A 22,994-nucleotide genomic window follows, 5' to 3' on the forward strand; every position below is an offset into this window, starting at 1 on the left:
AGGTTTGTCGCATCTACACATGGTATTAAAATGTCTCTGATCCATCCACAGTGTCTGCAATGTAAACAGGTATACTTGTATGTAAATGATTTCACAAATAGTTTTTCAAAATAAGATACATGCATTTGTTTTAAGACATGTTGTGCCATAAGTCAATCATGCCACCTGTCAATGATTTGTCAGATCTGTCTACATTTGTAAGATATCCAGACACAATGCACCCCGACTACCTCTGGAATTGGTCAGGAAGATCTGATCACAATAAGATCACAATGAGTTTATAATGTCTACACCTCTCAAAAGATTTGGGCACAATCAGAATGTGGAAAAGATCAGAACAAAGGACACATGGGGCGGCAGGGTAGCCTAGTGGTTAGAGCGTTGGACTAGTAACTGGAAGGTTGTAAGTTCAAACCCCTGAGCTGACAAGGTACAAATCTGTACAAAACCTGAACAGGCAGAACGACACACTGGCCGTCATTGAAAATAAGAATTTGTTCTTAACTGACTTGCCTAGTTAAATAAAAATGTTAGCACAAGGTAGCACAGGGCTTTTGAGGAGAACCTGTTGGTTTAAAGAGCAATACATCTGACAAAGGCATGACCACCAGATAGACTTGACAAAGGCATGACCACCAGATAGACTTGACACGTTCTCTGAAGCAGTACGAACATATTTCCTCTTTTATTTACATTCCTTGTTCAAATGTTAACATTTTATAACGCTATATATAACGCTTGATCAAGTTGGCATTTTTTTCTCATTAAAATAAATTGGCACAAGTAAAACATATGTAGACAAAAGTTTATTTACACCATACAACATTTTTCATTTTTAAATATTTTATACAGGGCTGCAGATGAGAGAGTTTTAGCCGAGATTCTTCAAGCAAGATTCTGCAGTATTAAAGTTTGTGAAATATATTATTCATATAAAAGTGAGCATTACCTTTATTGCATTTAAAGCAATGAAGAATGTAGCTTTGACAAACATTCATTTTTATATGACAGAAAATCCTCTTTGCCTGCCACTCTCCGCTCATATATATTTTATATTATAAAGTAAAAAGTATAGTAATGGCCAAACAGACTTGTTATAAACTTTTTAAAAACCTGCATAAATATATACATTGTGCTTCCAGGGTCCAGTTTTGTGAAATATAAAACTGGATCCAACGAAGCTGGGATTGACATTGTATTATGTCTTCATTTAGCTTTTGAGGTTTATTCATCTAGAAAGATTTTCACCTTTTTGAAACCAATTCTTCTTTACCATGGGTACTCTGAAACACATGATGGTAAATATTGTACACCCACCTGGCTGGCCCGCTGCACTAAGTACACTAGTGAGAATACAAAAAGTAACACTGATGATTTTTGTTGTATTTTTTGTTGTATTTCTTCCTCCTGTCCTCTGTGTTTTCCTCTTAAATGGTATTGGCACATCATGTCCTTGTCATCCCTCCTTTAGAATCCAGATATGTACTAGGCCAAGGCTGTTAGGACAGTCTGTCCATTTTTTTCAGTGCAAAATACATCCTTTCCCCTTTCCTCCATGTCCTGGTTATCATTTTTTCTCCTGGTTTTCCTCTTCCTGGTTTTTAACTTCCTGGAAGTCTCCTTTCTGGAGTGCATCCAAAATGTCACCCTATTCCCTATATAGTGCACTACCTTTGACCAGAGCCCTATGAGTCCTGTTCAAAAGAGCCCTTTGGGTACTGGTGAAAAAGAGGCCTATAGGACCTGGTCATAAGTAGTGCACTTCATTGGGAATAGGGTGCCATTTTGGACTCATTTCCTGGTTTGTTTAGATCAGATCAGATCAGACCTCTGTCTGGAAGTCTCCCTCCTGGACGTCTAAGGGGAGATTGACACACTTCTCCCACTCTGCTGCGGTCATCTCCAGAGAGTCCTTGGGGTCAGGGTCTAGTACATTCATACTGGCGTAGTTCTGGTACTCACAGGCTGGGTTGTAGCTCTCCCAGGGGTTCTTGTTGGCCATGGCCTTGTCCTTGGGAGGACAGGGACAGGGACAGGTTAGCAGCAGATATGGACAGGGACATAGCAGGACACAGCAGATAGCATGCCTTACAGTCACTAAACATGGTTCACTATAAATTGTTACTATATGTTATACCACATATACTTTATATGTAATATATAGGATAGGGTCAGGGATATATACATACAGGGATATGTGAGGGTTATTACTTAGAAGGGAGCATGCCTCACTGTCACTGGTTACAGTTCTTCTTCTTAAACATTGGGTAACATTGGTTAAATACATTTGAATTTCATCACTTTAAAACATTTATAAACATTAATATGAACATTATAATGGATTATCCATTAAAGTTATTATAAAGTGTAGCAAAACAATGGATTATGGCAGAGACTTTGAATCATGCCGTACTGCCTCTATGCATTGATCACCTCAACTAATGTTCTGGTAGAGCATATTAATGGTGTAATGGTTCTATGAGAAGTGTAAGTAACAAAGGGTAATGATAAGTATCTCAAATGTGAATAATATGGTTAGATTATACCATGGAAGAAATCAAATGAATAGTGAGTTCCCTTCCAGCTGGATAACGGTGAAGAGGGACTAGAGGACGAGCTTCCACTGTGTCTGACTGTGTTCTGTTCCCATAATCTGGATGTACTCTCACTGACACTCACAAAGAGACTAGCAGGGAGTCAAATAGGACAGCGAGCTATCGGAGCTGTTACTATGCAGTCAGGGAACACACAATGGTCACTAATGTTGTCTGTAGCTGTGGAGCCAGCCAGCTATTCAGCAAGCCTAGCCAGCACTGCAGTACATTTAATCAGCCAGCCCAGCCAGCACTGCAGTACATTTAATCAGCCAGCCCAGCCAGCACTGCAGTACATTTAATCAGCCAGCCCAGTCAGCACTGCAGTACATTTAATCAGCCAGCCTAGCCAGCACTGCAGTACATTTAATCAGCCAGTCCAGCCAGCACTGCAGTACATTGAATCAGCCAGTCCAGCCAGCACTGCAGTACATTTAATCAGCCAGCCTAGCCAGCACTGCAGTACATTTAATCAGCCAGCCTAGCCAGCACTGCAGTACATTTAATCAGCCAGCCTAGCCAGCACTGCAGTACATTTAATCAGCCATCCTAGCCAGCACTGCAGTACATTTAATCAGCCAGCCTAGCCAGCACTGCAGTACATTTAATCAGCCAGCCTAGCCAGCACTGCAGTACATTTAATCAGCCAGCCCAGCCAGCACTGCAGTACATTTAATCAGCCAGCCCAGCCAGCACTGCAGTACATTTAATCAGCCAGCCCAGCCAGCACTGCAGTACATGTATTCAGCTAGTCCAGCCCAGCCAGCACTGCAGTACATTTAATCAGCCAGCCCAGCCAGCACTGCAGTACATTTAATCAGCCAGCCCAGCCAGCACTGCAGTACATTTAATCAGCCAGCCCAGCCAGCACTGCCGTACATTTAATCAGCCAGCCCAGCCAGCACTGCAGTACATTTAATCAGCCAGCCTAGCCAGCACTGCAGTACATTTAATCAGCCAGCCTAGCCAGCACTGCAGTACATTTAATCAGCCAGCCCAGCCAGCACTGCAGTACATTTAATCAGCCAGCCCAGCCAGCACTGCAGTACATTTAATCAGCCAGCCCAGCCAGCACTGCAGTACATGTATTCAGCTAGTCCAGCCCAGCCAGCACTGCAGTACATTTAATCAGCCAGCCCAGCCAGCACTGCAGTACATTTAATCAGCCAGCCCAGCCAGCACTGCAGTACATTTAATCAGCCAGCCCAGCCAGCACTGCCGTACATTTAATCAGCCAGCCCAGCCAGCACTGCAGTATATTTAATCAGCCAGCCTAGCCAGCACTGCAGTACATTTATTCAGCCAGCCCAGCCAGCACTGCAGTACATTTAATCAGCCAGCCTAGCCAGCACTGCAGTACATTTAATCAGCCAGTCCAGCCAGCACTGCAGTACATTTAATCAGCCAGCCTAGCCAGCACTGCAGTACATTTAATCAGCCAGCCTAGCCAGCACTGCAGTACATTTAATCAGCCGGCCTAGCCAGCACTGCAGTACATTTAATCAGCCAGCCTAGCCAGCACTGCAGTACATTTAATCAGCCAGCCTAGCCAGCACTGCAGTACATTTAATCAGCCCGCCCAGCCAGCACTGCAGTACATTTAATCAGCCAGCCCAGCCAGCACTGCAGTACATTTAATCAGCCAGCCCAGCCAGCACTGCAGTACATTTAATCAGCCAGCCTAGCCAGCACTGCAGTACATTTAATCAGCCAGCCTAGCCAGCACTGCAGTACATTTAATCAGCCAGCCTAGCCAGCACTGCAGTACATTTAATCAGCCCGCCCAGCCAGCACTGCAGTACATTTAATCAGCCAGCCCAGCCAGCACTGCAGTACATTTAATCAGCCAGCCCAGCCAGCACTGCAGTACATTTAATCAGCCAGCCTAGCCAGCACTGCAGTACATTTAATCAGCCAGCCCAGCCAGCACTGCAGTACATTTATTCAGCCAGCCCAGCCAGCACTGCAGTACATTTAATCAGCCAGCCTAGCCAGCACTGCAGTACATTTAATCAGCCAGCCCAGCCAACACTGCAGTACATTTATTCAGCCAGCCCAGCCAGCACTGCAGTACATTTAATCAGCCAGCCTAGCCAGCACTGCAGTACATTTATTCAGCCAGCCCAGCCAGCACTGCAGTACATTTAATCCATAAGAAAAAAATAGAAAAACAAAGGGATGTAGTTTTTTATATAAATGTCCTTGTGGTGGTTACTAAGCAACAAGCAGAGAATTACACTGTGCAGTGGGGCTGATTGAAATGTGAGAGAAGAGAGAGAAGATTACATGACATGGCAGGCCGAGGGGCTAACTGCCTGCCTGCCTACTTGCATGCCGCAGAGCTGACACTATTCTCACACAACAATAGGCCTGAGTGTGTTTTGGTCAACAGGCCAATTTCCCAGGATACAGTGCAGAAAGCAATGCAGAAAGCATTCACTCAGTAGTCATCAAGCCTGAATGACCATGACTGGTCTCTTGAATGATACACATCTGGATTTGAATGGATGAACACTAATTCAGATGGACTACCACGACAGACAACCACCTCACAGTGGCTCTTTTCAATACATCTATGGTACATAGTCTTAACCTTGCCCCCCCCCCCCCCAATTTGCTGGGTGGTGGTAAAGAGAGCCAAGCAGGATCCTTTTCTCGATTCCTTGCATCCTTGTCCGAGTGGAGGGACCTTGGACCTTCTCCTTCAATATGGTTGAGAAGTAGGAGAGGAGTGAATCTGCAGACTGCCAAAATTAGTTAATGCCTACCTTCTCTCAGACAGGATCTCTCAACTAAAGACTAGTCCCCCCCTCCCCCCCTCACCAGTAGCAGCTGGCAGGCCTGCTAGGTATAGGGCCATGTCACTGAACCCCCTCACCAGTAGCAGCTGGTAGGCCTGTTAGGTATAGGGCCATGTCACTGAACCCCATCACCAGTAGCAGCTGGCAGGCCTGCTAGGTATAGGGCCATGTCACTGAACCCACTCACCAGTTGCAGCTGGCAGGCCTGTTAGGTATAGGGCCATGTCACTGAACCCCATCACCAGTAGCAGCTGGCAGGCCTGCTAGGTATAGGGCCATGTCACTGAACCCCCTCACCAGTAGCAGCTGGCAGGCCTGTTAGGTATAGGACCATGTCACTGAACCCCCTCACCAGTAGCAGCTGGCAGGCCTGCTAGGTATAGGGCCATGTCACTGAACCCCCTCACCAGTAGCAGCTGGCAGGCCTGCTAGGTATAGGGCCATGTCACTGAACCCCATCACCAGTAGCATTTGGCAGGCCTGTTAGGTATAGGGCCATGTCACTGAACCCCATCACCAGTAGCAGCTGGCAGGCCTGCTAGGTATAGGGCCATGTCACTGAACCCCATCACCAGTAGCATTTGGCAGGCCTGTTAGGTATAGGGCCATGTCACTGGATCTGTTCATTTGCTCAATGACTCACTACGTGTGTTGCTGAGCGGATGGACATCTAAAAAAGACTATCTATCCTGACATGATCTTGTTTCGTACTCTAATTGGTCGACAACCACCAGCTTCAACCAATCACCCCACCTGGATCTTCTCCAGCTCTGTAATTGGTCTACAACAGACGACCGCTGACCAATCATCTCCCTCCTTCACCATTTCCTGTTACTGCTGATTTCCTGTTCCTGGTATTATTACTCACCATGCTGCCCATATTTGGTATGTCTTGAAATCGATCCAGGGTTTGAAATTTCTGATTCAGTTCTTGGAACAGCTCCATGTGTCTTTTCCTGGTGTGCATGACTTTCTGCAATGGCAAGGGGTTCGTTTTTGGTTTGGAAATCAAAGCCAATAATAGGATGGAGATTATAATGCAATGTTTTATCCTCTCCAACCAGTACACCTTTCTGAATAGCATTTAATCTGCCACTGGTATTACAGTAAGCCTGAGACATATTAAAGGGGCCAATGTCTTTTAAGGATTTTTTTGCATATAATGTAAGCCAGTTGAGTAATTACATATAATTTATGGCCAATTTTATTATCAAATCTACCTTTTGCATTTATGCAGAATAGTCAGATTACAAAAAATGGATGGAGAAATGGAATAAACCCACAGAAGGGGTGTGAGACATTTGTGTCTTGGGCTGTCAGACAATGTCATATTTTCCATAGAAGAAGTGCAGAAGTCAGGTGTGAAATGTGCATGTGACCTCAGAAAGCGTAACAGGTTTCAAATCAACTCATAGCCAATGGATGTATGTAGGAGATGGAGGGGAACAACATGAGCAGGGAAGATTTGCTGGCGGCCCTGTACGGGTTTAGATTGACAGCGTTGCTTTTACCTTAACTACGCCACACATAAATACATCTGTTTTCTGTCAAAACCATGTTACTCCAATAAGCTTAAGTGCTACACAAGGTAGTAGTAAAATTAAAGGGTAGGGTAAACAAGAATGCTCAGTGTAACAACAGTAGTAAATTAAAGGGTAGGGTAAACAAGAATGCTCAGTGTAACAACAGTAGTAAATTAAAGGGTAGGGTAAACAAGAATGCTCAGTGTAACAACAGTAGTAAATTAAAGGGTAGGGTAAACAAGAATGCTCAGTGTAACAACAGTAGTAAATTAAAGGGTAGGGTAAACAAGAATGCTCAGTGTAACAACAGTAGTAAATTAAAGAGTAGGGCGAACACAAATGCTCAGTGTAACAACAAAAGCCTGAAGCATGCACTTTGCCAACCAGTAAATTGACTTACTTCAAAGTCCAGATCTTGGTAGCGCGATTTTCTTCTCTGAAGACAAAACAAACATATTGCGGATAATTAGACAGTCTGTTAACATGAGGGGTCATTAACTTCTGAATACTATAGAAATTATAATTATATTAATGAACACTAAATAACATTCTAACCATGACAAAATAAGCCCATTTTATTTTACGGCAACAACGTGACGATCTTCTCACTTGAACACAGCTACACATTCATTCTGTATTTACCTCTGCCACAATTTCTCAGTGGAACATAACAACAAACAAAACCTTAATTTACTTAAATCAACACTTCAACAGCCTTCTCCACTCCAGCCTACCTCTAAGGTTATCCAACACTTCAACAGTATTCTCCACTCCAGGTAACCTCTAAGGTTAAACCAACACTTCAACAGCCTTCTCCACTCCAGCCTACCTCTAAGGTTAAACCAACACTTCAACAGCCTTCTCCACTCCAGCCTACCTCTAAGGTTAAACCAACACTTCAACAGTATTCTCCACTCCAGGTAACCTCTAAGGTTATCCAACACTTCAACAGCCTTCTCCACTCCAGCCTACCTCTAAGGTTATCCAACACTTCAACAGTCTTCTCCACTCCAGCCTACCTCTAAGGTTAAACCAACACTTCAACAGTCTTCTCCACTCCAGCCTACCTCTAAGGTCAAACCAACACTTCAACAGTATTCTCCACTCCAGCCTACCTCTAAGGTTAAATCAACACTTCAACAGTCTTCTCCACTCCAGTCTACCTCTAAGGTTATCCAACACTTCAACAGCCTTCTCCACTCCAGCCTACCTCTAAGGTTAAACCAACACTTCAACAGTATTCTCCACTCCAGGTAACCTCTAAGGTTATCCAACACTTCAACAGCCTTCTCCACTCCAGCCTACCTCTAAGGTTATCCAACAATTCAACAGCCTTCTCCACTCCAGCCTACCTCTAAGGTCAAACCAACACTTCAACAGTATTCTCCACTCCAGCCTACCTCTAAGGTTAAATCAACACTTCAACAGTCTTCTCCACTCCAGCCTACCTCTAAGGTCAAACCAACACTTCAACAGTATTCTCCACTCCAGCCTACCTCTAAGGTTAAATCAACACTTCAACAGCCTTCTCCACTCCAGCCTACCTCCAAGGTTAAATCAACACTTCAACAGTCTTCTCCACTCCAGGTAACCTCTAAGGTTAAATCAACACTTCAACAGTCTTCTCCACTCCAGGTAACCTCTAAGGTTATCCAACACTTCAACAGTCTTCTCCACTCCAGGTAACCTCTAAGGTTATCCAACACTTCAACAGTCTTCTCCACTCCAGGTAACCTCTAAGGTTATCCAACACTTCAACAGTCTTCTCCACTCCAGGTAACCTCTAAGGTTATCCAACACTTCAACAGTCTTCTCCACTCCAGCCTACCTCTAAGGTTAAATCAACACTTCAACAGTCTTCTCCACTCCAGCCTACCTCTAAGGTTAAATCAACACTTCAACAGCCTTCTCCACTCCAGCCTACCTCTAAGGTTAAATCAACACTTCAACAGTCTTCTCCACTCCAGCCTACCTCTAAGGTTAAATCAACACTTCAACAGTCTTCTCCACTCCAGGTAACCTCTAAGGTTAAATCAACACTTCAACAGTCTTCTCCACTCCAGCCTACCTCTAAGGTTAAATCAACACTTCAACAGTCTTCTCCACTCCAGGTAACCTCTAAGGTTAAATCAACACTTCAACAGTCTTCTCCACTCCAGGTAACCTCTAAGGTTAAATCAACACTTCAACAGCCTTCTCCACTCCAGCCTACCTCTAAGGTTAAATCAACACTTCAACAGTCTTCTCCACTCCAGCCTACCTCTAAGGTTAAACCAACACTTCAACAGCCTTCTCCACTCCAGCCTACCTTTAAGGTTAAATCAACACTTCAACAGCCTTCTCCACTCCAGCCTACCTCTAAGGTTAAATCAACACTTCAACAGCCTTCTCCACTCCAGTCTACCTCTAAGGTTAAATCAACACTTCAACAGCCTTCTCCACTCCAGCCTACCTCTAAGGTTAAATCAACACTTCAACAGCCTTCTCCACTCCAGCCTACCTCTAAGATTAAATCAACACTTCAACAGCCTTCTCCACTCCAGGTAACCTCTAAGGTTATCCAACACTTCAACAGTCTTCTCCACTCCAGGTAACCTCTAAGGTTATCCAACACTTCAACAGTCTTCTCCACTCCAGGTAACCTCTAAGGTTATCCAACACTTCAACAGTCTTCTCCACTCCAGGTAACCTCTAAGGTTATCCAACACTTCAACAGTATTCTCCACTCCAGCCTACCTCTAAGGTTAAATCAACACTTCAACAGTCTTCTCCACTCCAGCCTACCTCTAAGGTTAAATCAACACTTCAACAGCCTTCTCCACTCCAGCCTACCTCTAAGGTTAAATCAACACTTCAACAGTCTTCTCCACTCCAGCCTACCTCTAAGGTTAAATCAACACTTCAACAGTCTTCTCCACTCCAGGTAACCTCTAAGGTTAAATCAACACTTCAACAGTCTTCTCCACTCCAGCCTACCGCTAAGGTTAAATCAACACTTCAACAGCCTTCTCCACTCCAGCCTACCTCTAAGGTTAAATCAACACTTCAACAGCCTTCTCCACTCCAGGTAACCTCTAAGGTTATCCAACACTTCAACAGTCTTCTCCACTCCAGGTAACCTCTAAGGTTATCCAACACTTCAACATTCTTCTCCACTCCAGGTAACCTCTAAGGTTATCCAACACTTCAACAGTCTTCTCCACTCCAGCCTACCTCTAAGGTTAAACCAACACTTCAACAGCCTTCTCCACTCCAGGTAACCTCTAAGGTTATCCAACACTTCAACAGTCTTCTCCACTCCAGGTAACCTCTAAGGTTATCCAACACTTCAACATTCTTCTCCACTCCAGGTAACCTCTAAGGTTATCCAACACTTCAACAGTCTTCTCCACTCCAGGTAACCTCTAAGGTTATCCAACACTTCAACAGCCTTCTCCACTCCAGCCTACCTCTAAGGTTATCCAACACTTCAACAGTCTTCTCCACTCCAGCCTACCTCTAAGGTTATCCAACACTTCAACAGTCTTCTCCACTCCAGGTAACCTCTAAGGTTAAATCAACACTTCAACAGTCTTCTCCACTCCAGCCTACCTCTAAGGTTAAATCAACACTTCAACAGCCTTCTCCACTCCAGCCTACCTCCAAGGTTAAATCAACACTTCAACAGTCTTCTCCACTCCAGCCTACCTCTAAGGTTAAATCAACACTTCAACAGCCTTCTCCACTCCAGCCTACCTCTAAGGTTAAATCAACACTTCAACAGCCTTCTCCACTCCAGCCTACCTCCAAGGTTAAATTAACATTTCAACAGTATTCTCCACTCCAGCCTACCTCTATGGTCAAATCAACACTTCAACAGTCTTCTCTTCTCCAGCCTACCTCTAAGGAGCTCATGGATATGGTGGATCCCGTCTCGCTCCTCGACAGCCCTCCAGTCTCTTCCATCTCAGCCAGGAAGTTCTTGACAGCGGTTCGGGGTTCAAAGGGCAGGTTCTGCTGCATGTGTTCCTGTCCTCCTCCTGACCCATACTGCTGCTGTAGGTTCTGATCCATGTTCACCCCCATGTTCATGTGCTCCATGACCCCAATCCCGCCCATCCCCGTCGGGCTCATGCTGAAGTCCGGTGCCATCTTGTAGTGTTGCATCATCCTATCATGGGGCAGCGTATCTCCCATGCCCAGGCCCATGTTCATCTTGGTGGAGCTATCATCCTTCAGGAGAGTGGGAAGTGTGTTACAGTTCCCAGATCCTGCTGACGCCGCCGAAGCTCGTGGCATCACAATGTAGTCTGTCTCCATCATCTGGCCTTGGGGTGAATGTCCGCTCATACCACCCATACCGCCCATGTTGCCCATGTCGTGGCCACTGCCCATCCCGCCATGCCCGTGCCCGCCCATATCCTGGTCGGACTGACGGAGAGCATCATCGGTGCACAGGTAGACGGTGCGGCGCATGTCAGACACGCTGTCGCCCAGGCAGCCCTCACCCATGTCCCCCATGGGGCCCATGTGCATGCCGGGCTGCTGGATCATCACCTTGGAGATGATGTTGCCGGGTAAGGTGGAGTAGTTGAGCCCCTCGGGACCCTTCTCATCCTCCTCGTCATTCAGAGAGATACGGGATAGGGTGCCGGTGATGGTCGCCGCGCGGCAAGAGCCCATGTCTTTGTGGAGAGCTGTGGAGAGGAGAGAAAGGGGAGTTAGTGGGGAATGAATACACCATACTGACAGACAAGGTGGTTAGTGGAATGAATGCACCATACTGACAGACAGGGGAGTTAGTGGAATGAATGCACCATACTGACAGACAGGGGAGTTAGTGGGGAATGAATGCACCATACTGACAGACAGGGCAGTTAGTGGGGAATGAATGGACCATACTGACAGACAGGGGAGTTAGTGGAATGAATGCACCATACTGACAGACAAGGTGGTTAGTGGAATGAATGCACCATACTGACAGACAGGGGAGTTAGTGGAATGAATGCACCATACTGACAGACAGGGGAGTTAGTGGGGAATGAATGCACCATACTGACAGACAGGGCAGTTAGTGGGGAATGAATGGACCATACTGACAGACAGGGGAGTTAGTGGAATGAATGCCCCATACTGACAGACAGGGGAGTTAGTGGGGAATGAATGGACCATACTGACAGACAGGGGAGTTAGTGGAATGAATGCCCCATACTGACAGACAGGGTGGTTAGTGGAATGAATGCACCGTACTGACAGACAGGGGAGTTAGTGGAATGAATGGACCATACTGACAGACAAGGTGGTTAGTGGAATGAATGGACCATACTGACAGACAGGGGAGTTGGTGGAATTAATGGACCATACTGACAGACAGGGGAGTTAGTGGGGAATGAATGCCCCATACTGACAGACAGGGGAGTTAGTGGAATGAATGGACCATACTGACAGACAGGGGAGTTGGTGGGGAATGAATGCACCATACTGACAGACAGGGGAGTTAGTGGAATGAATGCACCATACTGAGAACTAATGTCAGTCTGTTCTGTATGATCTGTTTATTTCATATTGTATGCTTATTTTAAATCATTCCGATTTCAGACCATTGTTGCATTTCCTTTTGACGAATATATGTAAAAACAAAGAATTTAAATAATGATGCCAGGACACTTCGCACAAATTGAAACAATGAACCGGATGTGCCCATTTTCCAGTGTAATGACTCTTTCCTCATACAGCTGGGAAGAAATAGACAAAACTTGACTACCGATCTCTTCAAATAGGACGCAGGGACAGGGACACTTCAAAAGAGCCACTATAGAGGATTAGATGTTCCTGATATAACTAAGTACAGAGCCGACAAGCCTCTGAGGAGGACTTTCCTCAAATTCGCCCTGAAATCCCGGATACCTAAGACACCGTTTTATCTTATTACGGTTTGGTTCACCTTGGAAAACCCCCAAAACCCCAGACACATAACCAGGAGAGGCTAGCTTTTTGTTCAAAAGCTTCCTTGTCAGAAGTCAGAAATACCCTCTGTTTGGGGACAGAACATCCTGTACTGCTGTTCTCTGTGCATCTCTCCACCGCTGCAGAGCTGATGTCTGCGTCCCAAATGGTAGCATATTCACTACATAATGCACTACTTTTGATGAGAGCTGGTCCCTATTGGTCCTGGTCAAAAGTAGTGCACTAGGAAGGGAATAGGGTGCCATTTGGGATGTATTTGCGGCCATTTTAATCTTGGCCTTCTGAATCCTCCACAGGGGAATTGCCTGTTGGAAAACCAACAGGCTGCAAGGAGAACACAAGGTCAGCAGTGTGTGTGTGTGTGTGTGTGTGTGTGTATGTGTGTGTGTGTGTGTGTGTGTGTGTGTGTGTGTGTGTGTGTGTGTGTGTGTATGTGTGTGTGTGTGTGTGTGTGTGTGTGTGTGTGTGTGTGTGTGTGTGTGTGTGTCCAGCCCAGAGCAGAGCAGCACGGCCAGAAACAGAAAACATAACACTTTGTTTTCAGCCTGAATGCAGGGAGCAGGGAGATAAACTATGGTGCAGAGAGAGAGAGGAAGGAGGGGTAGAGGGTAGAGGGTAAGGGGTAGAGGTAGGGGGTAGGGGGTAGGGGTAGAGGGTAGGGGGTAGGGTAGAGGGTAGGGGTAGAGGGTAGGGGGTAGGGGTAGGGGGTGGGGGTAGGGGGTAGGGGTAGGGGTAGAGGGTGATGGAGGTGGAGGTGGTATGACTCCATGGCCAGAGGGATGGTCAGGCAGGCGAGGGATTATTCCTGGTATATATTCTTGGCACAGTTATTATTGTTTCCTGGTATGTATTCCTGGTGTTATTCCAGATAGATAACAGAATTTGGATTAGACTTTTTATTCATTACTTTTATACACTAGAACCGCTAAAGCAGTCATTTTGACTGCTCATGATTTATACATTTTTATATTACTCTGCCATGTTTTAAGTCTTTAAGTCTTAATATCAACAACAGAACTAGAGTTATAACCAGTTTTAAGAAGGCATTTCATTTTTTGGAAAGGTTTTCCCCTGTTGCCCCTTCTTCTCCCAACAGTAGGGCCTGCTCCTCTCCTTCTCCCAACAGTAGGGCCTGCTCCACTCCTTCTCCCAACAGTAGGGCTTGCTCCACTCCTTCTACCAACAGTAGGGCCTGCTCCCCTCCTTCTCCCAACAGTAGGGCCTGTTGCCCCTCCTTCTCCCAACAGTAGGGCCTGCTCCACTCCTTCTCCCAACAGTAGGGCCTGTTGCCCCTACTTCTCCCAACAGTAGGGCCTGCTCCACTCCTTCTCCCAACAGTAGGGCCTGCTCCCCTCCTTCTCCCAACAGTAGGGCCTGTTGCCCCTCCTTCTCCAAACAGTAGGGCCTGCTCCACTCCTTCTCCCAACAGTAGGGCCTGCTCCACTCCTTCTCCCAACAGTAGGGCCTGCTCCACTCCTTCTCCCAACAGTAGAGCCTGCTCCACTCCTTCTCCCAACAGTAGGGCCTGCTCCACTCCACTGCCCAGCTGATAATCACTCCACATTTGCCTGAAAACTGAACCTAAACTATACCAAAACTAATTTCACACATATAACAACAAATTAAATAAATTAAGTAAAGAATGGGGGAGTTGATGAGTGAGGGGAAGCGAACAATGAATAATTATGTAATCACCAATTGTGAATGAAGAACAGGGCGGGCCATTCTATTGTAATGATTTATTCTAATTATAGGCCTAATCTGAAAATGGTATGTTCCCTCTATCAGTTCACCAAATTTAAGCAGTCTTATCAGTCTACTCTGGACTACTTGGAGTAGGCTACACAGGGAGAGCATGCGTAATTATACACTACCGTTCAAAAGTTTGGGGTCACTTAGAAATGTCCTTGTTTTTGAAAGAAAAGCTATTTTTTTGAGGACAAGTACATTAGTGTCTAGTTTGAGAAACAGACGCCTCACAAGTCCTCAACTGGCAGCCTCATTAAATAGTACAAGAATAGACAAACGAGTTTCAGAAGAAAATGATTTGTTTCTGGCCATTTTGAGCCTGTAATCGAACCCACAAATGCTGATGCTCCAGATACTCAACTCGTCTAAAAAAGGCCAGTTTTATTGCTTCTTTAATCAACACAACAGTTTTCAGCTGTGCTGACATACACACAAAAGGGTTTTCTAATAATCAATTGGCCTTTTAAAATGATAAACTTGGATTAGCTAACACAACGTGCCATTGGAACACAGGAGTGATGGTTGCTGATAAAGGGCCTCTGTATGCCTATGTAGATATTCTATTAAAAATCTGCCATTTCCAGCTACAATAGTCATTTACAACATTAACAATGTCTACACTGTATTTCTGATCAATATGATGTTATTTAAAAAAATGTTTAGCTTTTCTTTCAAAAACAAACATTTCTAAGTGACCCCAAACTTTTGAACGGTAGTGTAAATGCTGAAAGGCTTTCGATATCTGGGAAAATATCCACATCGGGCAGCAGGCTCAATTGTCGGAGAATGTGGTGATGAAGCTTGTGGAACCTTTGGGGCGGCAGGTAGGCTAGTGGTTAGAGCAGTGGGCCAGTAACCAAAAAGTTGCTACATCAAATCCTCGAGCTGACATGGTAAAAACCTGTCGTTCTGCTCCTGAACAAGGCAGTTAATCCACTGTTCCTAGGCTGTAGTTGTAAATAAGATATTTTTCTTAACTGACTTGCCTAGTCAATTACATGTTTAAAAAATAAACCCTAAGTTGGCAAGGGGAGCAATGTCACCATGGAAAATGTCTTCACTTCACTGTCATTGGTGAACAACAAGCTCGAAAAGAAAACAAGTCTGGCCGGCACTATGAACAAAGTGAGTCAGGAGCTCCCTCCCTCTGTGCAAAAATAAGGCACTGGCACAGCCGTGGTGTTGTGGTACAACGGTGTGGAAGAATGACAAGACGAATGGACACAATAAAGAGAAAACCAGAGACTATTACCAACTACAACCAAACAAAGGCATGTCAAAGTGAGTCAAGCAAGTGAAAGGTACTCAAAGTGTGGTTATTGTCAGGACAATGAATAACAGATAAATTAAATCCAACTGATGTGAAAAGTACTCAAAGTGTGTTTATTGTCAGGACAAGGAATAACAGCTAAATTAAATCCAACTGATGCCGTTGCGTGAAGATGTACACAAGAACGAGCTGACAATAATTTGATTATTTTTTAAAACTTCTATTCATTATAATGCCTTTACTGCTTTTGTGCCGAGTTTCACAATTTATCAAGGCCTTATGATGATGTTGAGGCTACTGTTGTTTTCATCAAGGCCTTTTGATGATGTTGAGGCTACTGTTGTTTTCATCAAGGCCTTATGATGATGTCGAGGCTACTGATGTTTTCATCAAGGCCTTATGATGATGTCGAGGCTACTGTTGTTTTCATCAAGGCCTTATGATGATGTTGAGGCTACTGATGTTTTCATCAAGGCCTTATGATGATGTCAAGGCTACTGATGTTTTCATCAAGGCCTTATAATGATGTTGAGGCTACTGATGTTTTTTCATCAAGATCTTATGATGATGTTGAGGCTACTGTTGTTTTCATCAAGGCCTTATGATGATGAGGCTGTTATCATGTTCAAATGCATATGCATTCTGTTTCACAGTTGTTACAAAGGTACTCCACAAATAAAATGGATTGAACAATTAAATATATATATTTTTACATTTAGCCTACATTTAGCCTAGTAACTTCAACTAATGAAAACGCCATTGTGTTATTTCAAATAGAATACACAAATTGTATTCTACTGTTACCCAAATGTTTATTTTTTTACACTGTTGGGAATGTTGCAGTCAGGCCTCCTGAGTGGCACAGTGGTCTAAGGCACAACATTGCAGTGCTAGCTGTGCCACCAGAGATTCTGAGTTCGAGTCCAGGCTCTGTCACAGCTGACTGTCAGTTAGCCTTAATTCTCTCACAGCATCCAGCCTGTTTGACACAAAGCTATTTTCCACATTTTAGACCACTTTTTTTCTCAGGCCTCCATCGATTTAGTCACCCAAATCTTCACCATCCTACAAGGGTAAAAACTCCAATCTTCACCATCCTACAAGGGTAAAAACTCAAATCTTCACCATCCTACAAGGGTAAAAACTCAAATCTTCACCATCCTACAAGGGTAAAAACTCAAATCTTCACCATCCTACAAGGGTAAAAACTCAAATCTTCACCATCCTACAAGGGTAAAAACTCAAATCTTCACCATCCTACAAGGGTAAAAACTCAAATCTTCACCATCCTACAAGGGTAAAAACTCAAATCTTCACCATCCTACAAGGGTAAAAACTCAAATCTTCACCATCCTACAAGGGTAAAAACTCAAATCTTCACCATCCTACAAGGGTAAAAACTCCAATCTTCACCATCCTACAAGGGTAAAAACTCAAATCTTCACCATCCTACAAGGGTAAAAACTCAAATCTTCACCATCCTACAAGGGTAAAAACTCAAATCTTCACCATCCTACAAGGGTAAAAACTCAAATCTTCACCATCCTACAAGGGTAAAAACTCAAATCTTCACCATCCTACAAGGGTAAAAACTCAAATCTTCACCATCCTACAAGGGTAAAAACTCCAATCAATTTGGAACGGATTATGATAGAGACATGAGGTTAGAACCATTGGTTTTCTTAGAGGAGTATTTACACAATGAACATTTACCTATTGGTCAAAATATGTGTTTGTGATTGGACACCTTACACACTCTTAAAAACACAATACTTTAAACGTGAGTCATCAACAAAACCAGTGAAAGCAGGGCTACAGTGCAATGCTTTCCCATCGGCCATTTTGTTAATGAACAACAAGTACAAAGGGATGTTTAAAATGATAAGCGCTGTCATTATTATTCAAATTTACAACTCTCCCACTCTATCTTACCCTTCCCTTTGATATCAAACAATGCGTTTCATCCCACACAGAAAGCTAGCCGGCTTTCTGACACCTAACAAATTCTCTTTTTTTCACTGAAGCCTCCCCTTATCACTCCTCGCCTGCGTCCCAAATGGCACCCCTATTCCCTTTATAGTGTGACCTGTGACCAGGGCCCATGGGTAAAGTAGTGAACTATATAGGGAATAGGGTTCCATTTGGGATGCAAGCCTGTTCTCACATCAAATGGGTCTGTTTTGATAATTAAGCCAGAAGGCGTCCAGTGTGGATAGGGGGCTGTTACACAACCTGGGAAGTTATTTGATGTTGCTTTTACCCCCGTTGTGTCTAACCTCTTTTTAGGGCTTTAATTTCAATAGGCAATGTGGTCAGGAGCTCATTCACTGAACGTGACACCTGTCTGTTTGTTACCTGATCGACAGGCGATGTCAACGTCTTTCTCAAAGTCCGTCTGTTGGGAGAGAAAAGACAACAGTGGTGAAAATACAGTCAGACATAGATGTAGACATAGATATAGACATAGATATAGACATAGATGTAGACAGATGTAGACATAGATGTAGACATAGATGTAGACATAGATGTAGACATAGATGTAGACAGATGTAGACATAGATGTAGACATAGATGTAGACATAGATGTAGACATAGATGTAGACATAGATGTAGACATAGATGTAGACATAGATGTAGACAGATGTAGACATAGATGTAGACATAGATGTAGACATAGATATAGACATAGATGTAGACATAGATGTAGACATAGATGTAGACAGAGATGTAGACATAGATGTAGACATAGATGTAGAAATAGATATAGACATAGATGTAGACATAGATGTAGACATAGATGTAGACATAGATGTAGACATAGATGTAGACATAGATGTAGAAATAGATGTAGACAGATGTAGACATAGATGTAGACATAGATGTAGACATAGATGTAGACAGATGTAGACATAGATGTAGACATTGATGTAGACATAGATGTAGACATAGATATAGACATAGATGTAGACATAGATGTAGACATAGATGTAGACAGATGTAGACATAGATGTAGACATAGATGTAGACATAGATATAGACATAGATGTAGACATAGATGTAGACATAGATGTAGACATAGATGTAGACATAGATGTAGACATAGATGTAGACATAGACATAGATGTAGACATAGATGTAGACATAGATGTAGACATAGATGTAGACATAGATGTAGACGTAGACATAGATGTAGACATAGATGTAGACATAGATGTAGACATAGATGTAGACATAGATGTAGACATAGATGTAGACGTAGACATAGATGTAGACATAGACATAGATGTAGACATAGACATAGATGTAGACATAGACATAGATGTAGACATAGATGTAGACATAGATGTAGACATAGATGTAGACGTAGACATAGATGTAGACATAGATGTAGAAAGATGTAGACATAGATGTAGACATAGATGTCAGCATTGACACAACACAATATGTCACATATTGTGACACTGCCACAAGTGTGAGGTAATAGCACAAACTCTTGTATTTTCCTTTTCATGCTGTTACATTATATTATGTATTAGTTATGAATCTGTTATGTTATGAATCTGTTATGTTATGTATATGTTATGTTATGTATCTGTTATGTTATGCATATGTTATGTTATGTATCTGTTATATTATATATCTGTTATGTATATGTTATGTTATGTATCTGTTATGTTATGTATATGTTATGTTATGTATCTGTTATGTTATGCATCTGTTATATACCTGTTATGTTATGTATCTGTTATGTATCTGTTATATTATATACCTGTTATGTTATGTATCTGTTATGTATCTGTTATATTATATATCTGTTATGTATATGTTATGTTATGTATCTGTTATGTTATGCATCTGTTATATACCTGTTATGTTATGTATATGTTATGTATATGTTATGTTATATATCTGTTATGTTATGTATCTGTTATGTTATGTATCTGTTATGTATCTGTTATGTATCTGTTATGTTATGTATCTGTTATGTATCTGTTATGTATCTGTTATGTATCTGTTATGTATCTGTTATGTCATGTATCTGTTATGTATCTGTTATGTATCTGTTATGTTATGTATCTGTTATATTATGTATCTGTTATGTATCTGTTATATTATATATCTGTTATGTATCTGTTATGTTATGTATCTGTTATGTATCTGTTATGTATCTGTTATGTATCTGTTATGTTATATATCTGTTATATTATGTATCTGTTATGTATCTGTTTTGTATCTGTTATGTATATGTTATGTTATGTATCTGTTATATTATGTATCTGTTATGTATCTGTTTTGTATCTGTTATGTATATGTTATGTTATGTATCTGTTATGTATCTGTTATGTATCTGTTATGTTATATATCTGTTATGTATCTGTTATGTATCTGTTATGTTATATATCTGTTATATTATGTATCTGTTATGTATCTGTTTTGTATCTGTTATGTATATGTTATGTTATGTATCTGTTATATTATGTATCTGTTATGTATCTGTTTTGTATCTGTTATGTATATGTTATGTTATGTATCTGTTATGTATCTGTTATGTATCTGTTATGTTATGTATCTGTTATGTATCTGTTATGTATCTGTTATGTTATATATCTGTTATATTATGTATCTGTTATGTATCTGTTTTGTATCTGTTATGTATATGTTATGTTATGTATCTGTTATATTATGTATCTGTTATGTATCTGTTATGTATCTGTTATGTATATGTTATGTTATGAATCTGTTATATTATGTATCTGTTATGTTATATATCTGTTATGTTATATATCTGTTATGTATCTGTTATGTATCTGTTATATTATATATCTGTTATGTATATGTTATGTATCTGTTATGTATCTGTTATGTTATATATCTGTTATGTTATGTATCTGTTATGTATCTGTTATGTTATGAATCTGTTATGTTATGTATCGGTTATATTATGTATCTGTTATATTATATATCTGTTATGTATCTGTTATGTTATGTATATGTTATGTTATGCATCTGCCAGTTCTTTTTGCCTTATTTGCACATTTTGCTGGACTATCCCTTTAATAGGGCTTGTCCCTTTAAGAAAAAAGTAGCAGTTTGGGGAAATGTTTGGCGTGTAACTGGCTGAGGTTCTATTTGTGTGGAAAACTTTTTAAGCACAGGAGGCTGCTGAGTGGAGGCCAGCTTATAATAATAGCTGGAATGGATTAAATGGAATGGCATCAAACACAAGGAATCCATGTGTTGGATACCAATCCATAAATTCCGTTCCATCCATTACTAATAGCCCATCCTCAATTAAGGACCCACCTGTGCTTTTAAGCAACCTAGATCTATCCATTCCAGGGAATTATTTTAGTTTGTTATTGTTGATTTTTACTCCTATTTGTAAGATGAGCAGAGCTGTTGTGAGGAAATCTACCCAGGGTCGGATTTCCCTCTCCCTCAACCATCCGGTGAGATCTATCCTGCTGATTGGATTTTTATTTGAATGACTTGGATTTTTGCATTTTGAAGGGGGATTTCTTATTTTGACTTTTTCATTGACTTTCAGACTATTTTTCATTGGGATTCTATTTGGGATTTAGACTTCCTGAACTTGATTTTGTGTCTATTTGAATTGGTTTTGTGAAATGATACACATACTATGACCATATGCTTATGTTGCTCACTGTGTTCATTTAGTCTGTCTTGCCTTGGTCACCCTCATAGAAACACAGCATTTCTTTTAACCTTAATATTGTAGCATGGTTTGAGATCCGAGATGATTGTTACACTATGACATCATAAAAGAAACCTAGAACAACTCCAGCCACATGCAGTGTTGAGATGAATGAAGTCAATAGAACAATCCCAATAACAAGCTCTTTTGACTCAGATTTAACATGTCATCTTTATATAGGAGGAGTTTCATTGCATCTATTTCCTTTCCCTGTTTGGGTCAGTTACTGTCAACTTAATGGTCCTATTCTCCCTGCTCCGTTCCCAACTATATAGCAACACGCCTGCATATAACAGGGAATTTGTAACACTAAAACAGCGATTGGGAACGAATCACTGTTTGTTCTCTGGAAATGATTCTATTGAACCGGGGGCACTCCGACAGCCAACACACCATTCTACAACAGTGGAAATTAATTCAATCTGTGTAGGAGGATATTAGAATACAACGTTGGGTAGATCAGACGATAGTTATGATGAGCGAAGGTCGTTGGCAGTTGGCGTTCTGCTGGATCAAGAGATTTGGTGTGGCGTTACAAAGGTCATTCAAACAACTGGTGCTTTATTACTGTGTGTGTGCGTGTGTGCGTGTGTGCGTGTGTGCGTGCGTGCGTGCATACGTGCGTGTGTGTGACAATGGAGAGGGGGCTTGGTAAAATGATGAAAATTGACGCTTGACGAAAGTGACAAATGAGTTTAATCAAAATGAATCCAGGAAGTTGGAAAATGGATCTCATTTATTAAAGTGTGTGTGTGTGTAAGCTTGTGCATGTGTGTGATCTGTTACAGGGGCCAGGGCCACGTGCTGGTCTACACTGTGTGTAATTGCAGTTGAGCTAAAGCAGCTACAGTATTTGTAAAGACGGGTAACAATGCCTCATCCAGCCCAACCAGCAGCTTTGGAATTTCAGTTTACTTCCTTAATTGACTGAATTGAAATGGAATGGATCCCAACCCTGCTATGAAGGCTTGTCTTGAGGGTTTGTAATACTATACCCTTTTCACACTGAGCTGAGCCAAGGCGATCCCTGCCGAGCCGTACTGCCCTGGCCTGGTCAGGCATCCACCACAGTTGCTGGAAACATACTGGAAAGGACAATGTGAAAAGAATGTCTCCTAGCCAGAGCCAGCACAGTACGGTTCAGTTCAACCCTATAGTGTGAATCAGCTGTTAGAAGCAAATCCTAACCTCCATTTAAGTGGAATTTTCACTTGGTGTGTGTCCCAAATGGCACCCTATTCCCCATTGGCCCTGGTCAAAAATAGTGCACTATATAGGGAATAGGGTGCCATTTCAGACTTAGTCTCATTGACATCAATTCACATTTTACTCGTGATCATGTGGATGTGCTCCTTTGTTTCAAATATAAAAGCAGGTATAGGCTTTGGTTGAGCA

At 42.3% G+C, this 22,994-nt stretch overlaps 1 protein-coding gene across 7 annotated transcripts in view; it reads right to left on the reverse strand.

Moving 5' to 3' along the window:
* Nucleotides 1-663: 663 nt before the first annotated feature.
* Nucleotides 664-22,994, reverse strand: part of LOC110531925 (adhesion G protein-coupled receptor B3) — a 155,600-nt gene continuing 133,269 nt past the window's right edge. For 3 of the 7 annotated variants that reach the window (XM_036987692.1, XM_036987715.1, XM_036987718.1), the window contains 6 exons: nt 22,595-22,684; nt 18,239-18,278; nt 10,798-11,594; nt 7,319-7,354; nt 6,264-6,368; nt 1,610-2,011 (listed from right to left, as the gene is read on the reverse strand). In XM_036987692.1, coding sequence (XP_036843587.1) covers nt 1,823-2,011; nt 6,264-6,368; nt 7,319-7,354; nt 10,798-11,594; nt 18,239-18,278; nt 22,595-22,684 — 1,257 coding nt within the window. In that variant the 3' untranslated portion in view covers nt 1,610-1,822. Of the gene's footprint in view, nt 2,012-6,263; nt 6,369-7,318; nt 7,355-10,797; nt 11,595-18,238; nt 18,279-22,594; nt 22,685-22,994 lie in introns of all 7 variants that reach the window. The other 4 variants (XM_036987682.1, XM_036987698.1, XM_036987696.1 and 1 more) reach the window with 4 other exon arrangements.

The sequence above is a fragment of the Oncorhynchus mykiss genome, chromosome 1 (assembly GCF_013265735.2).
Source record: "Oncorhynchus mykiss isolate Arlee chromosome 1, USDA_OmykA_1.1, whole genome shotgun sequence".
In the NCBI taxonomy this organism is placed as follows: Eukaryota; Metazoa; Chordata; class Actinopteri; order Salmoniformes; family Salmonidae; genus Oncorhynchus; species Oncorhynchus mykiss.